The sequence below is a fragment of the Notamacropus eugenii genome, chromosome 2 (assembly GCF_028372415.1).
Source record: "Notamacropus eugenii isolate mMacEug1 chromosome 2, mMacEug1.pri_v2, whole genome shotgun sequence".
In the NCBI taxonomy this organism is placed as follows: domain Eukaryota; kingdom Metazoa; phylum Chordata; class Mammalia; order Diprotodontia; family Macropodidae; genus Notamacropus; species Notamacropus eugenii.
In genome coordinates, this window is record NC_092873.1 from 105,482,999 (window position 1) to 105,505,260 (window position 22,262).

At 38.4% G+C, this 22,262-nt stretch overlaps 1 protein-coding gene and 1 pseudogene across 6 annotated transcripts in view; both read left to right on the plus strand.

The window, feature by feature from the left end:
• The first annotated feature begins 5,509 nt into the window (after positions 1–5,509).
• UBR2 (ubiquitin protein ligase E3 component n-recognin 2) overlaps positions 5,510–22,262 on the plus strand; it is a 143,436-nt gene continuing 126,683 nt past the window's right edge. For 2 of the 6 annotated variants that reach the window (XM_072642174.1, XM_072642175.1), the window contains exon 1: positions 5,512–6,009. In XM_072642174.1, coding sequence (XP_072498275.1) covers positions 5,932–6,009 — 78 coding nt within the window. In that variant the 5' untranslated portion in view covers positions 5,512–5,931. Of the gene's footprint in view, positions 6,010–22,262 lie in introns of all 6 variants that reach the window. The other 4 variants (XR_011974263.1, XR_011974264.1, XM_072642173.1 and 1 more) reach the window with 4 other exon arrangements.
• On the plus strand, positions 16,896–22,254 carry LOC140526176 (large ribosomal subunit protein uL3 pseudogene; annotated as a pseudogene).

Here is a 22,262-nt window from a genome sequence, read left to right on the forward strand (position 1 = left end):
CCAGATAAGTAAAATGACTTGTCCTAGGTCTTAATTAACGAGGATCATGTTCAAACACACATCTTTTTTATTTTAATTTTTATTATTAATTTATTTGTTTTCAGCTTTCTACAATCACTTCCATAAGTCTTAAATTTTCTCCCCCTCCTTTCTCATTCCCTCCCTGGGGCGGCATGCAATCTTATATGGGTTCTACACATACAGTCTTATTAAACACATTTTCATATTGTTTCTATTGCATAGGAGAATTAAATAAATGGGAGAAACCATGAGAAAAACCTAAACAAAACAACACATAACACAAAATATTCTGCTTCATTCTGTGATCCAATTCCATAGTCCTTTCTCTGGATGTGGATGGCATTTTGCCTCAAGAATCCTTTGGGAATGTTTTAGATCTTTGCATTGTTGTGAAGGGATAAGTCTACCAGAAAAGTTCCTTGCACACTGTGGATGTTACTGTGTACAATGATCTCCTGGTTCTGCTCTTTTCACTCAGCATCAGTTCATATAAGTCCTTCCAGGCCTTTCTGAAGTCTTTCTGTTCATCATTTCTTATAGAACAATTGTATTCTATTACATTCATTTACCACAACTTGTTCAACCATTAAACACATATTCTTTGATTCTAAATTCAACAGTCTTTCTGCTGTACCATATCACCTCACTGAATTTTGTTCTCTTACTTTATTATTTGTATCTGTGATGCTTAGCACAGTGTGTATGTGTGTGTGGAGATGATGGTAATATGTGAGTACTGTTTTGGTTTTGCTCATGTAGGTTTTATTTGCTACATGGGTCTGTCTAGATGTGACTCACAAGGAAGGAAAAACATCTGTCTTTATCCCTTCTCTAAGATATTATCCAAGTTGATAGCAAAGCAGACGTCAAAGAAAATATACATGTGAACATATATACCAGAGAATACAAATTGAAGGAGTTCTCTTATTGATATTGAGATAACACATCACAATCAAGAGAGAATCCCAGATCTTACCCCAAGGGGAAAATTCCTCTAATTCTCTGGTGTAGCAAGTTGGGAACAGAGACATGACAGAAGTTTGACATATCTTCTTCCCAGTATCTTTCTCCCTTCAGTGGGGTTGAAGAGATGTCAGAATGGTCTGTCCTCTTTCTCTATGCTGGAAACCAAAGAGCTTGGATCTCTCTTTTCTCTAGCTTTTGCCACTTTTATACCTGACCCTGATACATACCAGGGCATTGACTAATCCAACAAGTAGGAGTGAAATTGATCCTTTGAGTCAAGAGTTACAGTCACTTTCTTCAAGCTTATCTGTTTCATAAAATTTGACTATTTTTCCTATTTAAAGCATCTAGGTATTCAGTAAATATAGAACACTTGAGTCAGGAAGATATGAGTTCAAATTAAATCTCATATATTCACATACTGTGTGACTGGGCAAGTCACTTAACCTCTGTCTCAGTTTCTTATCTATAAATGGGAAGATAACAGCACCTACTTCCCAGGGTAGTTGGGAGGATCAAATGAGAACATATTTGTAAAGTACTTAGCACAACGCCTTCCGTGTAATAGGTGCTTAATAAATGCTTATTTCCTTTCTTCCTGTTTACTTCATCTTTTAAACAATTATGTTATATGTGGTTAAACATTTCAGTGCTAATATAGGTATGTCCTTGCTCAAATGAAGTACCATGTTCAGGAAGTACCTAGGAAAGAGAAGTAGATTTGTAATTGTGGTATTTTGTTAGAACAATTTTCTGGCTTAGAGATTGGAATTGAAAAAAAAAAGAATTATTGATTAATATTTTACAATTTCCCGAGGCAGAGGATACATTTGTGTCAGGCTCTCTTTTTAGGTAATGAGGTAGAAATTGTTGGGGGTCTTTTGATAACTGGGTTGCAACTGGAGTGGGGGTGAGACCTATGCTATTTTCATTCCCTTCCCCTGTATCTCTTCTCCCTTGGTTTAAAAGGAAAACTCATTCCAGAAGAGAGGAATGGAGGGAGTTACAGGGCCTCAGTAGCCTGAAATGATTCCTACCCATTTCTACAGTTTAGCTGCCCATCACCTCAGTGTTATATAATCATCTAGATGATTTCCACCTCTACATCCCATGATCTTCCCCCTCCACAGAATGATGGCACTGAGCACCTGAAGGGGCAGAGAAGATGACAAAAAGAAAAGAATGGGTTGGAAGTCGAACCAAGGATAAGCTCTACATGATTCCCATTTTTGCTGTGGGCCAACTCTGGCTGGAACTCTGAATCTCAGGTTATTCTTAGAAAACAAACATACACGCTGTCACTGCCCAGTGATATCAAGAGGGAACAAGTACCTAGGATGTGCGAGGTACTGTGCAAAGAATTTTTTTTAGACATTTAATCCTCATAATAACCTTGCAAGATAGGTGCTATTATTCTTTTTACAATTGAGGAAACTGAGGCAAACAAGTTAAATGATTTGCCCAGGGTCACACAGTTGGTCAATATTCAATAATAATAACTAATAATTCTGTATAAATCTGTTTGCCAAATGCTATTTCTGTTACTTCATTTGCTATGGATACTGTTGCCATGGCAGTTAGGTGTGGTGGTGGCTAGAGTGCTGGGCCTCAAGTCAGGAAGACAGGAGATCAAATCAGGACTCAGACACTTCCTACCTGTGTGTCCTTGGCAAGTTCCTTAACTTCTGTCTGGCTCAGTTTTTTTTTTATCTGTAAAATGGGGGTAATAACAGTACTTATCTCCCAAGATTGTTGTGACGATAAAATGAGATAATATTTGTAAAGCACTTTTTAATACCTAAAGTACTATATAATTGCTATTATTATCCATATTTTATAGATGAGACAAGTGAGGTTTAGAGTAATTAAATTCTCAGGGTCACACAGCTAAAAAATGTCACAGAAAATATTGGAACAAGTTTTTTTGACTCTGTCCAGCATTCTATCCGCTACTATGGTGCCTTCAATGACTTCTTCAGTGTTTTTGAGGTGATGATGAATTGTTTGTGTTTGTGGGTTGAGGGGAAGCCACAAAGATTAGGTGAACACTTTGGGGAGGATGGTGGTGAGGGATGGGAAGGAGGTGGTAAGTGTAACTTCATTTCTCTAATATCTGGTTGTGTTTTCTCTTCCCAGAAATATATGTGTGTGTATGTGTATGCGCATGCATGTATGCGCACATAAAGTGCCTTCTATTGCCAGGCACTCTTTGAAGCACTAGAGATAACAGACAAAAATGAAAGTCTCTGTCCTGAAGAAGCTTACATACTATCAGAAGAAAAGGCATCTAAATAAAATAAGTATATACAAAAGAGATACATGTAATTCTGTTTCCAACCAAGCCTGAGGTGTTGTCCCTGAAGGGCAGCCCGGTGACCTGCAGTGAGTACTTATAACTGGATAGATTGCTGATTGATTGCATGACAGAATGCTGGACTTTGAAGTTACATGAGTGGAGATGGGAATTACTTCAGTTTGTAGGAAACAAACTTTGAGAGAGGACCTTGAGGTAGATGAGTTAGGGAGAAGAGAGAAACAGAGAAAGAAAAAAGAGAGGAGAGAGGAAAAAAAAGTGTGGCCTGGATTTTGAATGGTGAATTAGAGCACCAGAAAGCAGATATGTAAGGGAGCTGGCCCCCATCAAGTCCTTTAACTTCTAATATCTATCTGCTGAGAGTATCACCCCTATCTTAAGATCATTTCTTCTCTCCTGGTCTTAGCTGAGACCTTATCTCACTCTCATAGCTGAGTGTTCTCTCTCTCTGTATGTATGTATACATACATGCACCACATATGTTATAAATCTTTTAGTCAAGGAATATATACACACATATATATAACATATATATTGGTTTTTTAGAGAGTCTATATTCTCTCCCTCCCTCCTCTCCCAACTGAGAATAAAAAAACAAAACTCCTTTTAGAAACAGCTATAGTCAAGCAAAACAATGTCCTGCATTAGTTTTTTGTACATTTTAATATCTGTAACTTCTTTTTCTGTTTGCTCCTTTCTTTGGTAAAGACCATTCATGATGGTCTTTTGTGTAACCAGTAGTTGTAAGCAAAGAGCTACTTTGAGTGACAACAATAATAACTTTAAGGTTTCCAAAGTTACATATGTCAATTCATTTGATTCTCACGACCACCTGGTAAGGTCAGTACTATTATCATATCCATTTTATAAGTGAGGAAACTGAAGCACAAAGAAGTGATTTGCCCGGCTCAAAAATGTCCAAAGTAGGATTCAAACTTGACTCTTTCCAACTGTAATCTAGGACTCTTTTCAAAGGTTAGAGAAGCAACTTTTCAAAGGGTGGTGGCTAGGTAAAATTCTGGCAGATAACATGCTGACAGTATCATAATGGTCCTCCTCCAACCATAAGCAAAAATGGGTCAGATCCCTGATATATCCAGTACTCCCATGAGCTGTGCCTTTATGTTTAGACAACACAATGCATATATTTCACATCCAAAATTAATTAAAAATGATTTTTTTTTTTGGTGTGTGGGGGGACTAGCAGGCAGAGAAAATGTATCAGAGGTTTCAGGGAAATGTCTCTTGAGCTGAGTTTTTAAGGAAACAGGAGATTCTAAGGGGGCAGAAGTGAGGTGAATAGTGCAGGGGTGGGGAACCTGAGGCTTCGAGGCCACATGTGGCCCTTTAGGTCTTTAAGTGTGGCCCTTTGACTCCAAGTTGGCAGAACTTGAGGACCTAAAGGACCACATGTGGCCTGAAGGCTGTAAGTTTCCCACTCCTGGATAGGACATTTCTGGTATGAGGTAGAGGACATGTATTGGAAAAGAGAGAGACTTGAGGCAGAGAGCCTCATTAGGATTAAGCTGCAATAGTCCTGGAGAGGGGTGATAAGGGTATGAACTATGGTGGTGAGCACATACATAGCTGCAATCAAAATGTATTGAGTGAATGAGTGAGTGAAGGGAAAGGGACCAGTGTGAGAGCTGTTGTGAAAAGAGAAATGACAAGACTTGACAACCGTTGGATGTGTGGGGTGAGGGAGAGTGAGAAGTCAAGGGTAATGAGAATGCTAACCTAGATGAGGCACCCTTGCAAGAAATAGGGAAATTCGGAAGGGGTATTTTTTGTTTTTTGTTTTTGTTTGGAGGGAGAGTAATCAATCAATTGATCAACAATTTCTAATTAAACGCCTACTATTGCCAGGCATTGTTCTAGATATTGAGGATACAAAGACAAAAAAAGACATAGTTTCATAAGCTCATTAATTTACACTTCCTTCGTACACATATAAATAAACTCAGACTACAGACAGGGTACATACATGTAATTTAGGGCTGGGGGAGCATTAGTGGCTGGGGAAATTAGGAGACACTTCATGTAGGAGGGTGGCTTTCGAGAGGAGCTTTGAAGGATAAAGAGGATGACAATTCCCACCACGCGGTTTTCGTAGCAAATTCCACGCCTTCAACTCCCTCCCTACTCTACCCCTCCCTCGCGCTGGAGTTCGGAAGTTGGACTACAACTCCCACAATGCCCTTGTGGTTCTCCTGCCAGCACCACCTCTCTCCCGGCAGCCCCGGGAAAAAAACTACAGTTCCCACAATGCCGTGCTCGCTCTCCATGGTGTTGTTGCCCCTTCCTTGGTTTGGGACGCGATAGAGGAGATCTCCTAGGCTAGGCCCCGGGGCCCACTGTGTCCTTTCCGCAGGACTACGAGGCGGTAACGTGCCGCGGAGGCCCGGGAGGCAGAACCAGGGGCTTCCCTGACTCCCGTCTCTGTCCTGGTCCCCGTCTGCTGTCTCTGGCCTGCTTCCCTCCCTTCCCCCCTCCACTCTACCCTTCCTCCCTGCCTGACCCCCTCCCCCCGGCGGGTTCCGGGGAGCAGAGCTGCCTGAGGCGGGGGCGTCGGCCGCGGCCCCGGGGGCTGAGGGAGGTGGGCGGCGGAGGCGGAGGCCGGAGGAGAGAAGATGGCGTCGGAGCTGGAGCCAGAAGTGCAGGCCATCGACCGGAGTTTGCTGGAATGTTCCGCCGAGGAGACCGCGGGGGTGAGCTCCGGGGCCCGGAGGACGGTCCGTGGGGAGTGGTCGGGGTGTCTCAGGGTGGGGGGCGACGGGACCCGCTGAGCCGCTCCTGCCCGAGCCGGGTCACTCAGCTGTCCGGAGTAACGGCCCCAGAGAGCGGCCTCCCCTCCCGCTGTCCCTTCCTGTCCCAGTAGCGGGACCGGGACCCGGCTGTCCGGCTCCCTCCTCTAACCCTCTCCTCCCCAAGCCCGGGGTCGAGCGAACTGGCCGGGGCGTGGACTCTACCTCTCGGGGCCAGCTGCCCCAGACGCTCCTTGCCACCGAGTGGCAACTTTGGAAAGATCCCCCTCTCCGGGTTGTGGGGTGTCATCCGGAGGCTCCCGGCTCTCGGGCGTCCGCAGGAGAATGTTCACAATTGTAGCACCCGACGACCCCCTCCCCCCACCTGTCATTCAGCATTCACTGGAGGTGTCCAGCAGTGGGGACAAAAGAGCAGGCCCTCTCCTTTCTTTCTTTCTTCCCCTCTATTCTCTCCTCTCCTCCGTCTGCCCCTGTCTTCTCTGTCCTCTTGTCTCCCTTTCTTCTTCCATATTTCTCCTCTCCTCTTTTATCTATCTCCTCTGCGCTCCTCTCTCTCCTCTCTCCCCTCCCCCCGAGTCTTTCTCTTTTCTGGTCACTCCCTTACCTGTCTGGTTCTCTCCTCTCTGTCCCTTATCTCATCTCGTCTTCTCTCTCCCTTCTGTCTCTTCCCCCTCTGCTCTCTCCTCTCACTTCTCCCCTTTGCCCTTCTTCCCCTTCCTTTCTCCCCTCTTTCCCCTTCCCTCCTCCCCTTTCCCTTCCCTCACATCTCCCCCTTCCCCTCTTTCTCCTTTCGTCCCCTTTCCCCCTTCTCCTTTATTCCCCTCTCCTCTCCTTTTTCTCTCTCTCCCCCTCCCTCTTCTCTCTCTTCTCTATTTTCAATTTCTCCTCTCTTTCCTCTCCCTCTCTCTTCTTCCTCTATCTCCTCTCTCCTCTCCTCCCTGTCTCTCCCTTTCCTCAGTCTCCATTTTTTCTCTCCCCTTCTCTCTTCTCCCTCTTTCTCTCTCCTCCTTTTCCTCCTCTCCAGCTCTCTCTTGATCCCTCTTTCCTTTTCCCCCACCTTTTCTCTGAAAGAAGTCAGTTTTACAGAGTAGCAGATCTACAAGTACAATAGGATGCCCACTTTAACTTTACTTTGTTGTTCAGTGGTAACTCTTCATGGCCCCATTTGGGATTTTCTTGCCAAAGATACTGGAGTGGTTTGGCATTTCCTTCTTCTGCTCATTTTGCAGATGAAGAAACTGAGGCAAACAGGGTTAAGTGACTTACCCAGAGTCCCACATCTAGTGAATTGTATGAGGCTGAATTTGAACTCGGGAAAATGGGTCTGGAGCTCTAGTCACTAGCTGACCTACCTTCACTTGATTGATATTAGGAAGAGTTATGACTAGTAAATACAAATGAATATTGACTTAGAAAGACTACAAATTACCATTCTCTATTTTGTATTTTATTTTTATTTATTTGGTTTAAAATTTCTCAGTTACATTTTAATCTAGGGAGATTTGTTGGCCTTAAGGCTAAGTTTAAGTTTGATGTATGTGTACTAGACCATTCTTTTTATTGTTTTTAAACAAAACAGTGTCAGATGAAGCCAGGGAACTGTACTTTGTGTTTTAAAAAAATGGCAGTAAAAACTAGCAGAATTTCAAAGTGACCCTTATAGAATATATGACATCTCCTCTGAAGTGAAACCTTTCCTGAAAGGGCAAGCAGGAGCACTAAAAGCAGATCATCTAGATTGCCTGTAAATAAAAGTGAAAATAACTTTGCTTTCTCAGTGATCCCTTGACACAGGTACACTCTCCAAGGTGCCAGAGCTTTTTTTAAAGCTACCCTTTGCCTTCAATGACCTGTGGACTTATGGATGGCTATGTTTGAAAGGGAGAGAGGATGTTGCTCTGTCAAATGGATGCTTAGAAATTCTCTATGAATGGGAGAGTGGACTGAAGTGAATTTGAATGGGTAAAGGAAAGGGATGAGGGAAGGGATTAGGAGGAGGATCTGTAAATAGAGTTTAGTGTACTAATAGGCTGAATCTGTGTAACAACTTTCCTCAAAGAATCAAAAATGTTTAGTCTTTAGTTTTTTTAACTATAATATAGAACTTTACTTCCAGCCATTTTATACTGAATTGTAATTTTATCCACCCTACATCTAAAGATTAGAAAACCTTTGGCTAGACTTTGCTGTGTTCTGTGTTGACTCATGGAAACATAAATGGGAATAATCTTCACAAAGTAAATAATGAGATAAAAGGCAGCTAATCTACATTGATAAGGTATTCTGTCTGTACTTGACTCATACTTTAGGTAGTTGGTTCTCTTGCCACTTAAAGCCTGTGTGACTTTGGGCAATTAACTTCTTTGTTCTTCAGTTTTCTCATTTGTAAAATGAAGCAGTTGGATTGGACTAGATGACAGCTAGATCTATGATTCTACTTCCCTAACATTTCTCCAGTTTTTCCCCTTTTTCTGCTGTTGCCTGAGTTCAGGCCTTTATTACCACTTGCCTGCAATATTAAAGTTTTCTTTTTTTTTTTTTGAAAAATGTTTTTATTGATGTCTTTTGTGTTTAATATCATCATAATCCTCCTCTACTTCTAGAGAGCCATTTCATAAAACAAATAGTATTTTTTAAAGCCAAAAGAAAGAAAAAGAAGAGGGAAAAAATCAGGACAACTGACCAATACCTTAAAAATTCTGAAAATATATGCAACACCTGTAAAATGCCCACTTCCAAGAAGGGGTGAGTTAGGAGTATCCTTTCATACCTCTTTTTGAGTTATGCTTACAATACCTTTCTAAAGATGCTCTTTTCTCCCACACCAATCTATCTAATATTGTCTTAAGAATAATCTTAATGTATATATCAGGTTATGTCTCTCCTCTTATCAAAATTTTCAAGGGACTCCCTAAAGCCTTAAAACCAGACTGAAATACCACCTCCATGAAGCCTTCCTTGATTTCCATCATCTTTTCCCAGTCAGTAATATTTTCCTTAGATCTCATATAATACTCTGTAGCTGTCTAATGTACTTACATATTATTTTGCATTGTTTATGCCTTGGTTGTATCAACCTATTAGATTGTAAATTTCATGAGGCTATGGGTCCTAATTTATAAAACCTTTTATCTTTTCCTACTCTCTACCAAAGTGCTCTGCACAAAATAGGTGTTCAGCAAATATTTATTGAACTGAATGGAATAGTGAGATTGTAGTAGAAAACTAGTAAGAAAACCTGTACGAGAATCCCAGGCTCCTAACAATATATAGTACAGTAAACTGTAGCAAAACACTTGATTTAGAGATCAAAGGTGTTACAACTGAAAGTCGTTAGTTTAGATTTCACTGAATTAAAATTTTTTGTAATTCAGACTTTCCAAGTTGCATTTTACTTTTGTAATTTTACTTTTTAAAAGGGTTAAAGTGAGCCTTGCTAAACAAGTCAATAATGTAAAGAAGAAAGGAATGTTTGATCGGAGAGTTAAAAGTTTAACAAATGCAGTTGGCTCTGCATGGGGCATCATATACACAGATTAAACAATGACTGATAATTATTGAAATATAAAATTCTTTGAGTAATATAATCTACAATCTCTCTCTTCCCTGCTCCCCTTATCATCTGAGTGTTATTTATTTATTTATGGGCCCATCCTGTGATGAAGATCAGCTATTGTTCTGCCTCTTAGGGTTTTAGAGAGTTTTCTGTGGTACTAAGAGGTTAAGTAACTTGCCAAGACTCACATAGTTTGTGTCAGGGCATGAATTTTTGACCCAAGTCTTCACTGCAAGACTGACTCCAATATTTCTTACTTCTTTCCCCCTGGAATTGTATACTTCTTAGATATTTAAAAGAATTGTGATTTTTGTCTTCCTTCACCTATCCAGGTCCTAAAACTCTTCTAAATCTTGGTTTGTCTTTGTGAATTGTGATTGGAAAAAAAAAATCATTGCCCAGTAGCTAACCTGATGATAAGACTGAGTTAGGTTGTCCTGGAATAGCAGATGATTTATTCTATCTCCAAGTCTATACATGAAGTCTTTCATATTAACTTCTCTATTGGTATAGTAGAAAGAAGAGCTGAACTGGCATCAAGAGAGGCCTAGATTCAAGCCCTAATTTTACTACTTGACTTTGCTGATCCTTTTGTGATCTGTAAAGTGTGGATAATAATTCTTATATAGTTTGTTGGGGATCAAATTAAATAATGCATGTAAATGCTCTTCAAACCTTAAAGCCCTAAATAAATATCATTTATGAGGGCACCATCATTAGATTATAGATTTAGAGTTAAAAGGACCCTAGAAATTATCTAGTTGGAAACAGAATCTGGAGAGGTTAAATTATTTGCCCAGTCACACAAGGTAGCAAGTGGAAGAGTCAGAACCCAACCCCTTTGCCTCTAAATCCATTATCAGGCTGAAAGGGGTTACAGTCTTCTTCCTAGTCACTCAGATTAATAATCTTGGAGTCATTTGGTAAGGTTCCAAATCCACTCAGTTTTGCTTCCTTCAACATCATTCCTCCTACATCTGTCTTTTTTTTTTTTAATCTACTCTCAATAGGTTGGAATAGATAAATTCTAAGGTCCCTTCTAATCCTAAATCTAAGATTTTCTTATCCTGTGGCTACAATCCTAATTCAAGTGTTCATTACTTTTCACTTAGACTAATGAAGTAGCCATCTTATAGGTTCCTCTATGTTCTGTCTTTTGTATCTCTAATCTATTTTTCACATTATTGCCACTATCATCTTCCGAAAACATGAGTCCAGCTACGGTACTTCTCTGTTCAAAAACCCTTTGTGATTGGTTCCCTATTGTTTCTAGGATAAAAAAGAAATCCAAATAAATTCAAAATACAAAATAACCAGGCATTATACACCCTCCATATTCTAGGACCAACCTACCTTTCTAGCCTTATTTCACATTGTTCTCCTTCCAGTATTCTATGTTTCAATCAAATTGGACTAATCACTGTTCAATGGCATTTCCTGCCTCCATGCATTCATATAGACTCACCTTCTCACCCCCACCCCCACCATGTTTGCCTTTTTCATCTGTGTCTATTAAAATCCTACAAGACTTGGCTCAGGTGCTACCTCCTTTGTGAAGCCTTACCTGAACCTCCTAGTCATCAAGTTGTTGTTTGGGTTTTTTTTTAATATCATCAATTTTTCTAGAACACTTAAATTTCTTTTTTTTGCCACCTTTATTCTTACATATACTTATCTGTGTGTATATTGTTATCATTCCATTAGAATATTAGTTCCTTGAGCACAGGAATTGTTCCATTTTTGTCTATATCACTAGTGTCCATCATAATTCCATGTTCTGGGTGGATATGTAGTAAATGTTTGTTTTATTGAATTGTAGGGGAGCATATCAGGGATTACCCTCCATTGTTATGGCCTTTAGGAGCTAGGGGTCACTGAATGTGCTGGATAGTAATGAAGTGGCATTCTTTTCACAGTATTCTCCAAGTCTGACAGATTTGTTTTCCCCTCAAATTAGGATGAATTAATGAGATTTTATTAATAATAGCTTTCATGTTGGTGCTATTATAGGGCTAAATAGGGTTTGAAATTAAATTTCAATTAGTTATATTTGAAAAAGACAAGCAAGTAGCTTGTTATAAGGGAGTAGCTTTCCTTTAGCTTCTTATTTTAGCTGGTGACTGGTTAAAATCACATTATCTTTGGAAATTATAGCTAATGAATACTTGTCTCATCTTCTCATTTTTTATCCTTAGTCTGTAACTATGTCAAATGACTGGAAACATACTGCTTTTCCTAAGGTGTACTTAACACTGTATGACTAGGGATGATCTTCTACCTATCAAAGATCCCATCTGTCACTTCAAGCTCAGGATTACAGGCTGGATGTTGCAACCAGTCCTGCAGGGAAACCCAGAAAACCCAGTGTCCTGGGACTTTGGACTTGGAACTTGACTGTATTTCTGACTCTGAGTTTTCTCTACCATGTTACAGAAAGCTTCTCATGGATTTCTGGATCCACTGCTGGATTTCTCATACTGGAAGTAAACTCTGTCCCTGTGGTCTTCCTCTGATTGGCTGTTTTCCTCTCAGAACATTCACTTATGGAATGATCCCAGGCTAGCTGTTTACTAACAATAACAATAGCTAGCTAGCTTTTGTGTAGTGCTTTAAAGTTTGCAAAGACCTTTAAATATGTAACTCATTTGATCCCACAGCAGCCCTTTAAAATTGGTCCTGTTATTCTCATTTTACAGAAGAGGAAACTTGAGATATATAGAGGTTAAGCGACTTGCTCAAGGTCATACAACTAGTTTTGTCTGAGGTGGAATTCAAATTCAGGTCTTCCTGACTTTAAGTCCTGTACTTTTTACTGTTCACTGCTCTATGTAGCTATCTCTAAATGTTTTCATTCTTTTCCAGACTCCACTCCTGACTCTACTACCATGCAATTTCCTGGATCTCACAGACACACGCAGACACAGACACAGACACAGACACAGACACACACACACACACACACACACACACACACACAGAGACACACACACACACTTTTCAGCTTCCATTTATGTGTTGTCTTCCCCAATTAGAACTTAAGCTCCTTGAGAACTGGGAGTATCTTTCTCCTTGTATTTGTATTCTCACTTCCTGGAGCATAGTAAGCACTTATTCTTGGCTTGACTTGTCACTGCTTTCTATTGATTAATATAGCTTCTAAATTTTGATTTCTAAGATTACTCTTTATTATGCTGCATATTTATATAATTACAAAAAAATCTCCTTTTCTTCCTACTCCTCTATTTCCAATTTCTAGGGTTTTTTTTCCTTGACAGAATTGTTTTTATAGCAGGTATAATTGTCCCAGACCTATTCGGTATGTCTGCATTTCTTCCACTAGTAAGTTTGAGTATAATTCCACAATTAAGTGTTTACAGTTTATAGTTGTTGCTTTTAAGTAAGTTTATGCCTTACTGAAAAGTAAACTTTCATATCTGGGATTAATTTTTAGAATTCCTTTGAATGTAATGATTTGTATAGTTGATTTTACAGGTGATTTTATAGTTCATTCATAGAAAATTTTGATGTGCATTCCTAGAGCAGAAGCAACTCTGGTCTTAGAATCAGCAACTTATGTTCAAGTCTTGTCTCTGACACTTGTTAATTGTGAACTGTAGATAAGTCAGTTGCTTACCTTTGTTTTGTATCTGTAGAAGGGGGCAATACTCACACCACCTATCTTACAGGGCTATTATGAAGAAAGCAGTAGGGTACAGTAGAGAGAAGGCCAGATTTGAAATACAAGTACACTCTCATTCAGATCCTGGCTCTTTGACCTTGAGCAAGTTATTTTTCCTCTGTGGACCTCAGTTTACTCATCTGTAAAATGAAAAGATTGGACTAGATGGCTTGTAAAGTCCCTTCGAGCTACAAATCTATGATCCCATGAAAGCTGTTTTAAAACTTGAAAGTACTATACAGATTGAAATTTTTCTCATATTGCAAGAGGAATGCAAAAGAAGACAGTTTTTTCCTCTAGCATGTGTAATCAATAATGTTTTCATTTGTAAACTCCTTTCATATAATAAGAGAACACATTTCCTAATATAAATTTATATTGAGCTGTTTTCTCACAAAAGCTTCATTAAATAAATGCAGATGAAAATTGTTTTAAGAATTGCTTGCAAGAAGTTTTTACTCTTCCTAAACAGTACAAAATAGTGTGTGAGTGCAACTGATAATTACTAGGATAAATGTATAACTGTTTTTTTCACCTTTATTTGTTATATTGGAACTAAATGAGGACTTACAGGCAAGCAAGATAGGCAGTTGCCTTGATCATTGAGGGAGAGGGATACATCAGGGAACATCTACAAAAATTTTACTTGTTTAATTACTTAAAGGATAGTCTTTATTGGCATGGGTGTTTCATCCACTGATGCAGCATGAGACCCCTTTATAACTCAATAGATGATATTTGAGAGTTGCAATGGTCAGAATTCATAACTTTGCCATAAACTAGTCATGAGCATTTCTGAACTTTTCTTGCTCAGTCCTTGGAAAACACATCAGGCCCATACCTAAAACCTTCCCAGTTTAATAGGGCCTACCAGAGCTTGTATTTCTGCTCATGTGGATACCTTCAAGAACCAGGGTCATCATTTCCATGCCATGAGGAAGACTTTATTGGTGGCTAAAAATGCTTTTCTGTATGTTTTTCTGTGGAATATAGTTTTAATTTTATAATGTGTCAAATTTTATATATTTCATTGAAGGCCCAAATCTTGCAGAAAATGATGATACAAAGAAGATGCAATTTTCAACCTTGCATAGTAGTGAATACCTGCATGTTCCTAGTGCTTTGTGTTGGGGATAGATTACATGTGTACTGGTAGTACGATGAAAAAAAGAGAGACTTTTAAGGGTCTTCCTGTACTACTTTTAGCTCTTCTACTCTCTATCCCAGGGGCTAAACCATATCAATTAGGAAAAGAAGTCCAAGCTTCTAAATATGATAACTTCAGTAGTAAGAATTATTTTTGTTTAGATTTATTTTCCTTATTCCCTCACTTCTAATATAAACATGAAACTAATTCATGGTTCCAATTTTTTTATTTTTCAATACATGTTAAGAGGAGTCCTGCAGTTGAGCTCTGCTATGTGGTATGTCATCTTGGTAGGTAAGTAAGTGACTCTGAGTTCTTAAAAGTGATACCAGTGGAGCACAAGTTCTGGCAAGTCTTACCAAGTTGGAAAAGATTCAGGAACAAACCTCTGAGAGGTAGAGGACAAGTCTAGTTCACTTCAAAGAGATTTGGATACAGCCTAAAACTTGGCTACTAGATGATTTTTTATTTTTTTGGCTACAGTAACGAGAAGTCTTTCAGTTGAAGGTACACTCATATAGATGAAATCAGAGATTTAAAGTAAACGTTAAAGAAAGTTGAGGGAAATAGTAATTGTGGCAACAAGTGAGAACTAATTTTAAGAAACATGACTTTATTTTGTTTAGAAATTTATGGCCCTTTATTCTCTAAGGGAACTTTTTCTACCTTTTTTTGTCACTGTATTTCTCTTCTATCATTTCTAGTAATTAATACGAAGGACAGAGCTCATACACAAATATACATTGCTTTACATAATCCACATATGTTTTTGACAAGTTACTTGTAAATTAAAACACCTTTTAAATAGAGTTGAGATTTCCAGTAGTGATTCCAGTGTAAACAGCTACATGTAGCTTGTTTTAGAATTTCTGATTTTCATACGTTATTTTTTTTAAATGAGAGTATTAAATGAGAGCATACCTGCCAAGAAAAACTCAGGAACTACATGAACATAATTGCAAAACACTTTTTATACAAATAAAGTCAGATTTAAGTAACTGGAGAAATATTAATTGTTCATTGATGGGGCAGAGCCAATATAATAAAAATGGCAATTTTACAAAAGCTAATCTACTTACTCAATGCCATCCCAATTAAATTACCAAAATATTACTTTATTGAGCTAGAGAAAATAATAATTAAATTCTTTTGGAAGACCAGAAGGTCAAGAATATTAAAGGGAAAAAGCTAAAGGAAGGAGATTTAGCAGTACCAGATCTTAAGCTATATTATAAGGCAGTAATTATCAAAACTATCTGGTTCTGGCTAAAAAATAAAAAGGTGGATCAGTGGAACAGAACAGACATACAGTACACAGTAGTCAATGATCACAGTAAACCTGTGTTTGATAAATCTTGACAAAGATTTAAGCTTTTGGTTAAAAAAAGCTTTGGGTAAAAAAAAAATTGTTGGGAAAATTAGAAAGTAGTCTGGCAGGAATTGGGTATAGGTCAATATATTATACCATTTACCAAGATAAGGTAAAAATGGATAGATGACCTAAATATAAAATTAAAAAGCATTTGTACAATTAAAACCAATGTAGCTAAGGTTAGAAAGAAAGAAAAAACTGGAGGAGGGGCATTTTATAGACATTTTCCCAGATAAAGATCTCATATCTCAGATATATAGAGAACTTTGTCAAATTTATAAGAATATGAGTTATTCCCCAATTGATAAATGGTGAAAATACATGAACAAGCAATTTCTCAATGAAGAAATCAAAACTATATAAAGTCATAAAAAAAAGTTCTAAGTCATTATTGATTACAGAGATGCAAATTAAAACAATTTTGACGAACCATTTCACACTTATCAGATTGACTAAAGTGATAGAAGGAGAAGATGACAAATCTTGGAAGGTGTATGGAAAAATTGGGACATTGGTACACTATTGGTTGGAACTGTAAGCTCATCCAACCATTTGGGAGAGAGCATTCTTATGCCCAGAGAGTTATAAAACTGTGTCCTTCGACTCAGCAATACCACTATTAGGTTTCCCAAGGTGATCAGGAGAAAAGGAAAAGACCCTATATATTCTAAAAATTTTTTTAGCAGCTCTCTTTGTGGTGGCAAAGAACTGAAGTTTGAGGGGATGTCCATCAGTTGGAGAATGGCTTAAAAAGTTGTGATGTATAATTGTGATGGAATACTACTGTGTTATAAGAAATGATGAGCTGGTTGATTTTAGAAAATATGGAAAGACTTACATGAAATATTGAAAAGTGAAATGAGCAGAACCAAGAGAAATGTATACAATTAACAGCAATATTGTTCAAAGAACAATTGTGAAGAATCAAGTTATTTTGAGTACTATAAATACTCAGATCAAGTTTAAAGGACCTATGAAGGAAGATGCTATCCACCTCCAGAGAAAGACCTGATAAATAGAAGTACACATAATATGATTTTACACATATTTATAAATGTGTGTAGTGCCAGTGCAAAATTAACAGCTCCTACAGGCGGCCATGAATATCCCAGCACAATTCCGAATCGCAAAATATAACAGACTCTCCATATGGAAGACAAAACCAAAATATTTATTCAGACACCAGAAAGCCAAATCCATCATAGTAACAAAAATTTACACAAAACAACAAGGCAGAGGACTACACCATCCCTAAACCTTCCCTCTGCTGGGCTTCCCACAAACCAGCTCCATTAAACCAGTCACAAGCAGGCTCTCTTAAAATCACAAACAAGCTCTTTCACTCAAGCTAGCCAGCTGCCTGCTCACCTGCATCCTTCCCAGCTCTAATTGTTCTGTGACTCACTTCCTCTCACCTCTCCTCTAGCTCTGCCTTTTCCTGTTTCACCCATTCAGCAAACTTCTCCCACCACAGGCTCCATGTGACTCAGACTCATGTGACTCAGGCTTCCATGTGACTTAAGCAGGTCACTATTAGTGAATGGGAAAGATCTTCCCATTAAGAAGCAAAATTATATTAACAATAAGCAAAAATGTATTATCAATACAATGTGTCAAATGTTAGCCCTCTCTAGTGTGTGGCAGAGAGGGAGAGAGAGGAAACAGTTTGGAAAGTAAAGTGTAACAAAAAAAATTATTATTTTTTTTAAAATTGAAGCATATTGTGCTATAATAAATGATGAGCAGGATGCTCATAAACTTAGAAAAACTTACAGTGAGCTGATGCAAAGTGAAATGTACTGTGTACAAGTAACAACAATACTATAAGATGATCACCTGTGAATGATTTAGCTATTCTCAGCAATACAATGATCCAAGACAACTCTGAAGGACTCATGATGAAAAATGCTTTCTGTCTGTAGAGAAAGAACTGATAGGTCTGAATATATATTGAAGTATGTTTGCTTTCTTTATTTTTCTTGAGGTTTTTTGTTTTGGTTTTTCTTTTACAACATGACTATTATGGAAATGTTTTGCATGACTATACATGTATGACTTATATCGAATTACTTGCCTTCTCAATGAGTGGGATTGGGGAGGGAGGGAGAGAATTTGAAACTCAAAATTTAAAAAACAACTGTTAAAAATTATTTTTTTACATGTAACTGGGGAAAAACAAAATACTAAACAAATTTTTAAAAAAAATTAAAAATGGCTCTCCAAACTTGCCTCGGCGGCCGCCGCGGGTACCTCAGCAGCAGCATGTCCCACCGGAAGTTCTCCGCTCCCAGGCATGGCTCTCTGGGCTTCCTGCCTCGAAAGAGAAGCAGCAGGCACCGGGGGAAGGTTAAGAGCTTCCCCAAAGATGACCCCTCCAAGCCCATCCATCTGACTGCCTTTCTGGGCTACAAGGCAGGCATGACCCATATTGTTCGAGAGGTGGACAGGCCCGGCTCAAAGGTCAATAAGAAGGAAGTGGTCGAGGCTGTGACGATCGTGGAGACGCCCCCCATGGTCATTGTGGGCATCGTGGGCTATGTGCAAACCCCACGAGGCCTGCGTAGCTTTAAAACCATCTTTGCCGAGCACATCAGCGATGAGTGTAAGAGGCGGTTCTATAAGAATTGGCATAAGTCCAAGAAGAAGGCCTTCACCAAGTATTGCAAAAAGTGGCAAGATGAGGATGGCAAAAAGCAGCTGGAGAAAGACTTGAGCAGCATGAAGAAGTACTGCCAGGTGATCCGCGTCATTGCCCACACCCAGATGCGCCTGCTCCCTCTGAGGCAGAAGAAATCTCACCTGATGGAGATCCAGGTGAATGGCGGTAGCGTGGCTGAGAAACTGGACTGGGCCCGTGAGAAGCTGGAGCAGCAGGTGCCCGTGTCCACCGTGTTTGGGCAAGACGAGATGATTGATGTCATTGGGGTGACAAAGGGCAAGGGTTACAAAGGTGTCACTAGCCGCTGGCACACCAAGAAACTGCCCCGAAAAACCCACCGAGGACTGCGTAAGGTGGCATGTATTGGAGCTTGGCATCCTGCCCGGGTAGCCTTCTCTGTGGCTCGAGCTGGTCAGAAGGGCTACCACCATCGCACTGAGATCAACAAAAAGATCTATAAGATTGGCCAGGGCTTCCAGATCAAGGATGGCAAACTGATCAAAAACAATGCATCCACAGATTATGATCTGTCCGACAAGAGCATCAATCCTCTGGGAGGCTTTGTCCACTACGGTGAAGTGACCAATGACTTTATCATGCTGAAAGGCTGTGTCGTTGGGACGAAGAAACGTGTCCTCACTCTGCGAAAGTCTCTGCTGGTACAGACCAAACGTCGTGCCCTGGAGAAGATTGACCTGAAGTTTATCGACACCACATCCAAATTTGGCCACGGTCGGTTCCAGACTGTGGAGGAGAAAAAAGCTTTCATGGGACCACTCAAAAAGGACCGAGTCGCAAAAGAAGAAGCTGCCTGATGTTTCCAGACCAATTTGGAGCTGGTGGATTCTCAATAAATTTTTCACAATTAAAAAAAAAAAAAAAAAAAATTAAAAATGGGAGTACGTCATTATTGGAAACGGCTTAGTTCAACCACTTTTAAAAATCTTAGTATTGTAGTGAAATGTTATATAATTAAAACTGGATATTGAGAATGATTTACACTATGTAACCTTGATTTGTATTACATAATTTGCATTTCATCAGCTGAAGTATTTACTTAACCTGAACTGTTATTTGGTTTAGAATTTGTTTCAGTGATCCAAAACTAAGTTTGACCCTTCCTGGTTGATAGTACCAGTAAGCTACATTAGTACTTTTAGATAACTTCATCACTTATCTCCCTGGAATTAAAATAACTGGAAAAAGGACTTCTTTTTACAACATTTGAGATCATAAAATGAAGGAAAAACAAAAAGTCATTCATTTCTGTTTTTCATGCAAATCATTTGTTTTGTTCCAAAGAAGAAATCAAGAGGAGATCTGACAACTTTTTAGGGTTGTATAGAGATTATTTTTTTCAATCTTAATCCATGATGATACTGTTTTTTTTTTTCCATGTTATGCTTTGCCAATGGTGATTGAAAACATCTGATTGTTTTCTTTTTTGGAAGAGCTTTTGCTCTACTTTTATTTGCTGAAGTTTGCTCTAGTAAAAATAATTACCTAATAGACTACATATTTTGTTTGTTTGTTGGGTGGTGATTGTTTACATGACCTGACGCTGTTGGCTACTCTATTTGTTCCTATTTTCATATCTGAACTTAACGTACAGATATATTTTTTCCTTAGGCCTAGTTAGCCTAAAGGCTAGACTGGATCCTTGAGGTCTCTATAGAGACACTGTAGGTTGAAAGGCTATCTCTTCTACAAAACAAACACATCAAAATTAGTGGTGTTTTGAAAGATTTTCATATAGGAAATAAAAGCATCAGCTTAAACTGCCTTCATGATTAACTCCCTTGAGTTAACTTGCATTCCATTTTTATGATATGTTAACAAGAGAGGCAACCTGCTATAGTGGAAGGGTCAGCATCAACCTGGACCTAAGTCCTACTTTTACAATATACTGGCTGTGTGATCCTCAAGTTAGTTGACCTCTCAGTGACCTCACAACTTTATAATTAAAAGAAATTTATTTTTAAATTAAAAAACTTTTTTCTCCCTTTTACCTCTCCCCACATCCATAAAAAAAAAAATAATAATAATTTTCAAAATCCCAAACTCTTGTTTGAGATATGCATAGGTGAGTAAAACAAATTCTCATGTGGTTATGTCTAAAAATGTGTATTTCATGTTGCATCTTGAGTCCATCATCTCATTGTCAGAAGGTACGTAGCATGCTTCATCATTGGTCCTCTGGGGTCATGATTAATAATTTCATTGGTAACAAACCCAAGCAACTTTTTAGGAATACAAGTTGTAGAGCACTTATAGAACAGTTACTTCCTCATAGGGAGCTCTTACGCTGATGATATAGATCTTGATACATCAAAAAAAAAAAAACCAAAACAACAGACCAAACCCAAAACTTCTTAAGAATTCTTAAATTCTTAGAGTTCTTGAGTTTCACTTAAAATGTGAAATTGACTAGGAAGAAAATTTTTTTTAGAGCTTGGAATTGAGAATCTTCACTTAGAAATTGGCACTCCTAGTGCCAATAATTTCTTATTTGATTTTGATTATGTAGCTCAGAATTAGGAAGTGTTTACTAGTACCTCTTATTTATTTACCTCTTATTTCAGTGAGAAATCTTCAGTGTTTGCAGGTGATAAAATATTTTGTAGGAATACCCATTTATCCTCAGTTGTACAAATTTCTGGAGAAGTGGAAGAAGAAATATAACTCTGTACTCTGTATGTAATATTAGCATTGACCTTGGACAGAAGTTGTTAATAGTATCATAATGGAGCGTAGGGGCATGCCAAGTGGGAGTGATATCAAGCTATTAACAGTTTGGCTTTTAAAACTAAATATTCTACTTTCCATACGTTTAGAGATAGTCTCAGAAGTAAATACTGCTGTGTTTGTGCCAGGTAAACATTGCTGTGGTGTCATGTAACCAGTGGACAGTTTTGATAGCAAACTAGCTCATTTTAAAATGTTTTGAAATTGTTTTCTGTGCATAAATACTAGCCAGTTACAGATTGTTATTGTGTTAACTCAATTTTAGTACCAGAGAGCAAATTAGCAGCCTTTTTTCATGTCTGAAATGCCAAGATTGATTTGGTTTTCATCCAAGATACAACATGGAGGTGGAGAAAGTCAAGTTCCTTGAGAATGTTGGGGATGAATGATAGAATTGCAGAGATGGAGTATATAAAATGGAACTAAGGAAAAATAATAGAGTAAATTACCTTTAGAGTAATGTGTTATAAATTTAAAGAGTACTTTCCTCAAAACAGTCCTATGGGTTAGGTAGTTCAGATATTATTATCCTCATTATGCAGATAAGGAAATTGATGCTCAAAGCAGTGAAGGGACTGGACTGGAATCACAAGCTGAGTCTTCTCATTCCATCTCCAGTGTCACTTGATCAGCAAATAGGACATGAAAAATTGAAAGAGGAAATAGTGACTTTAAGAACTAACTTTTCTTTGCAATTTTAGTAAGTTTATTTTCACTTCATTAAAAATAAAACTGTTCTACAGCAGAATTAGCATTTTAACAGTGGTTTTGTGGAGGATTTATGAGGAAGACAAAGACTGGAATTACCCAGAATAAATGGGATTTTAATCGGTTATTACTCAGGGAATGTCCACTCTGATCATAAAATCATGGATCCATCAAAGCAAAGCAGAATTTTAAATGAAAATTTGAAATTTATCTCAAAAAGGGCCAATCAGCAGCACTTGATTTATATGAAAAGTAATTCATTAGTTTCTTTTTCTTTTTTTTTACTAGTAAGGTGTTCTGACTTGACTTTTTTTTTTTTTTTTTTTAAAG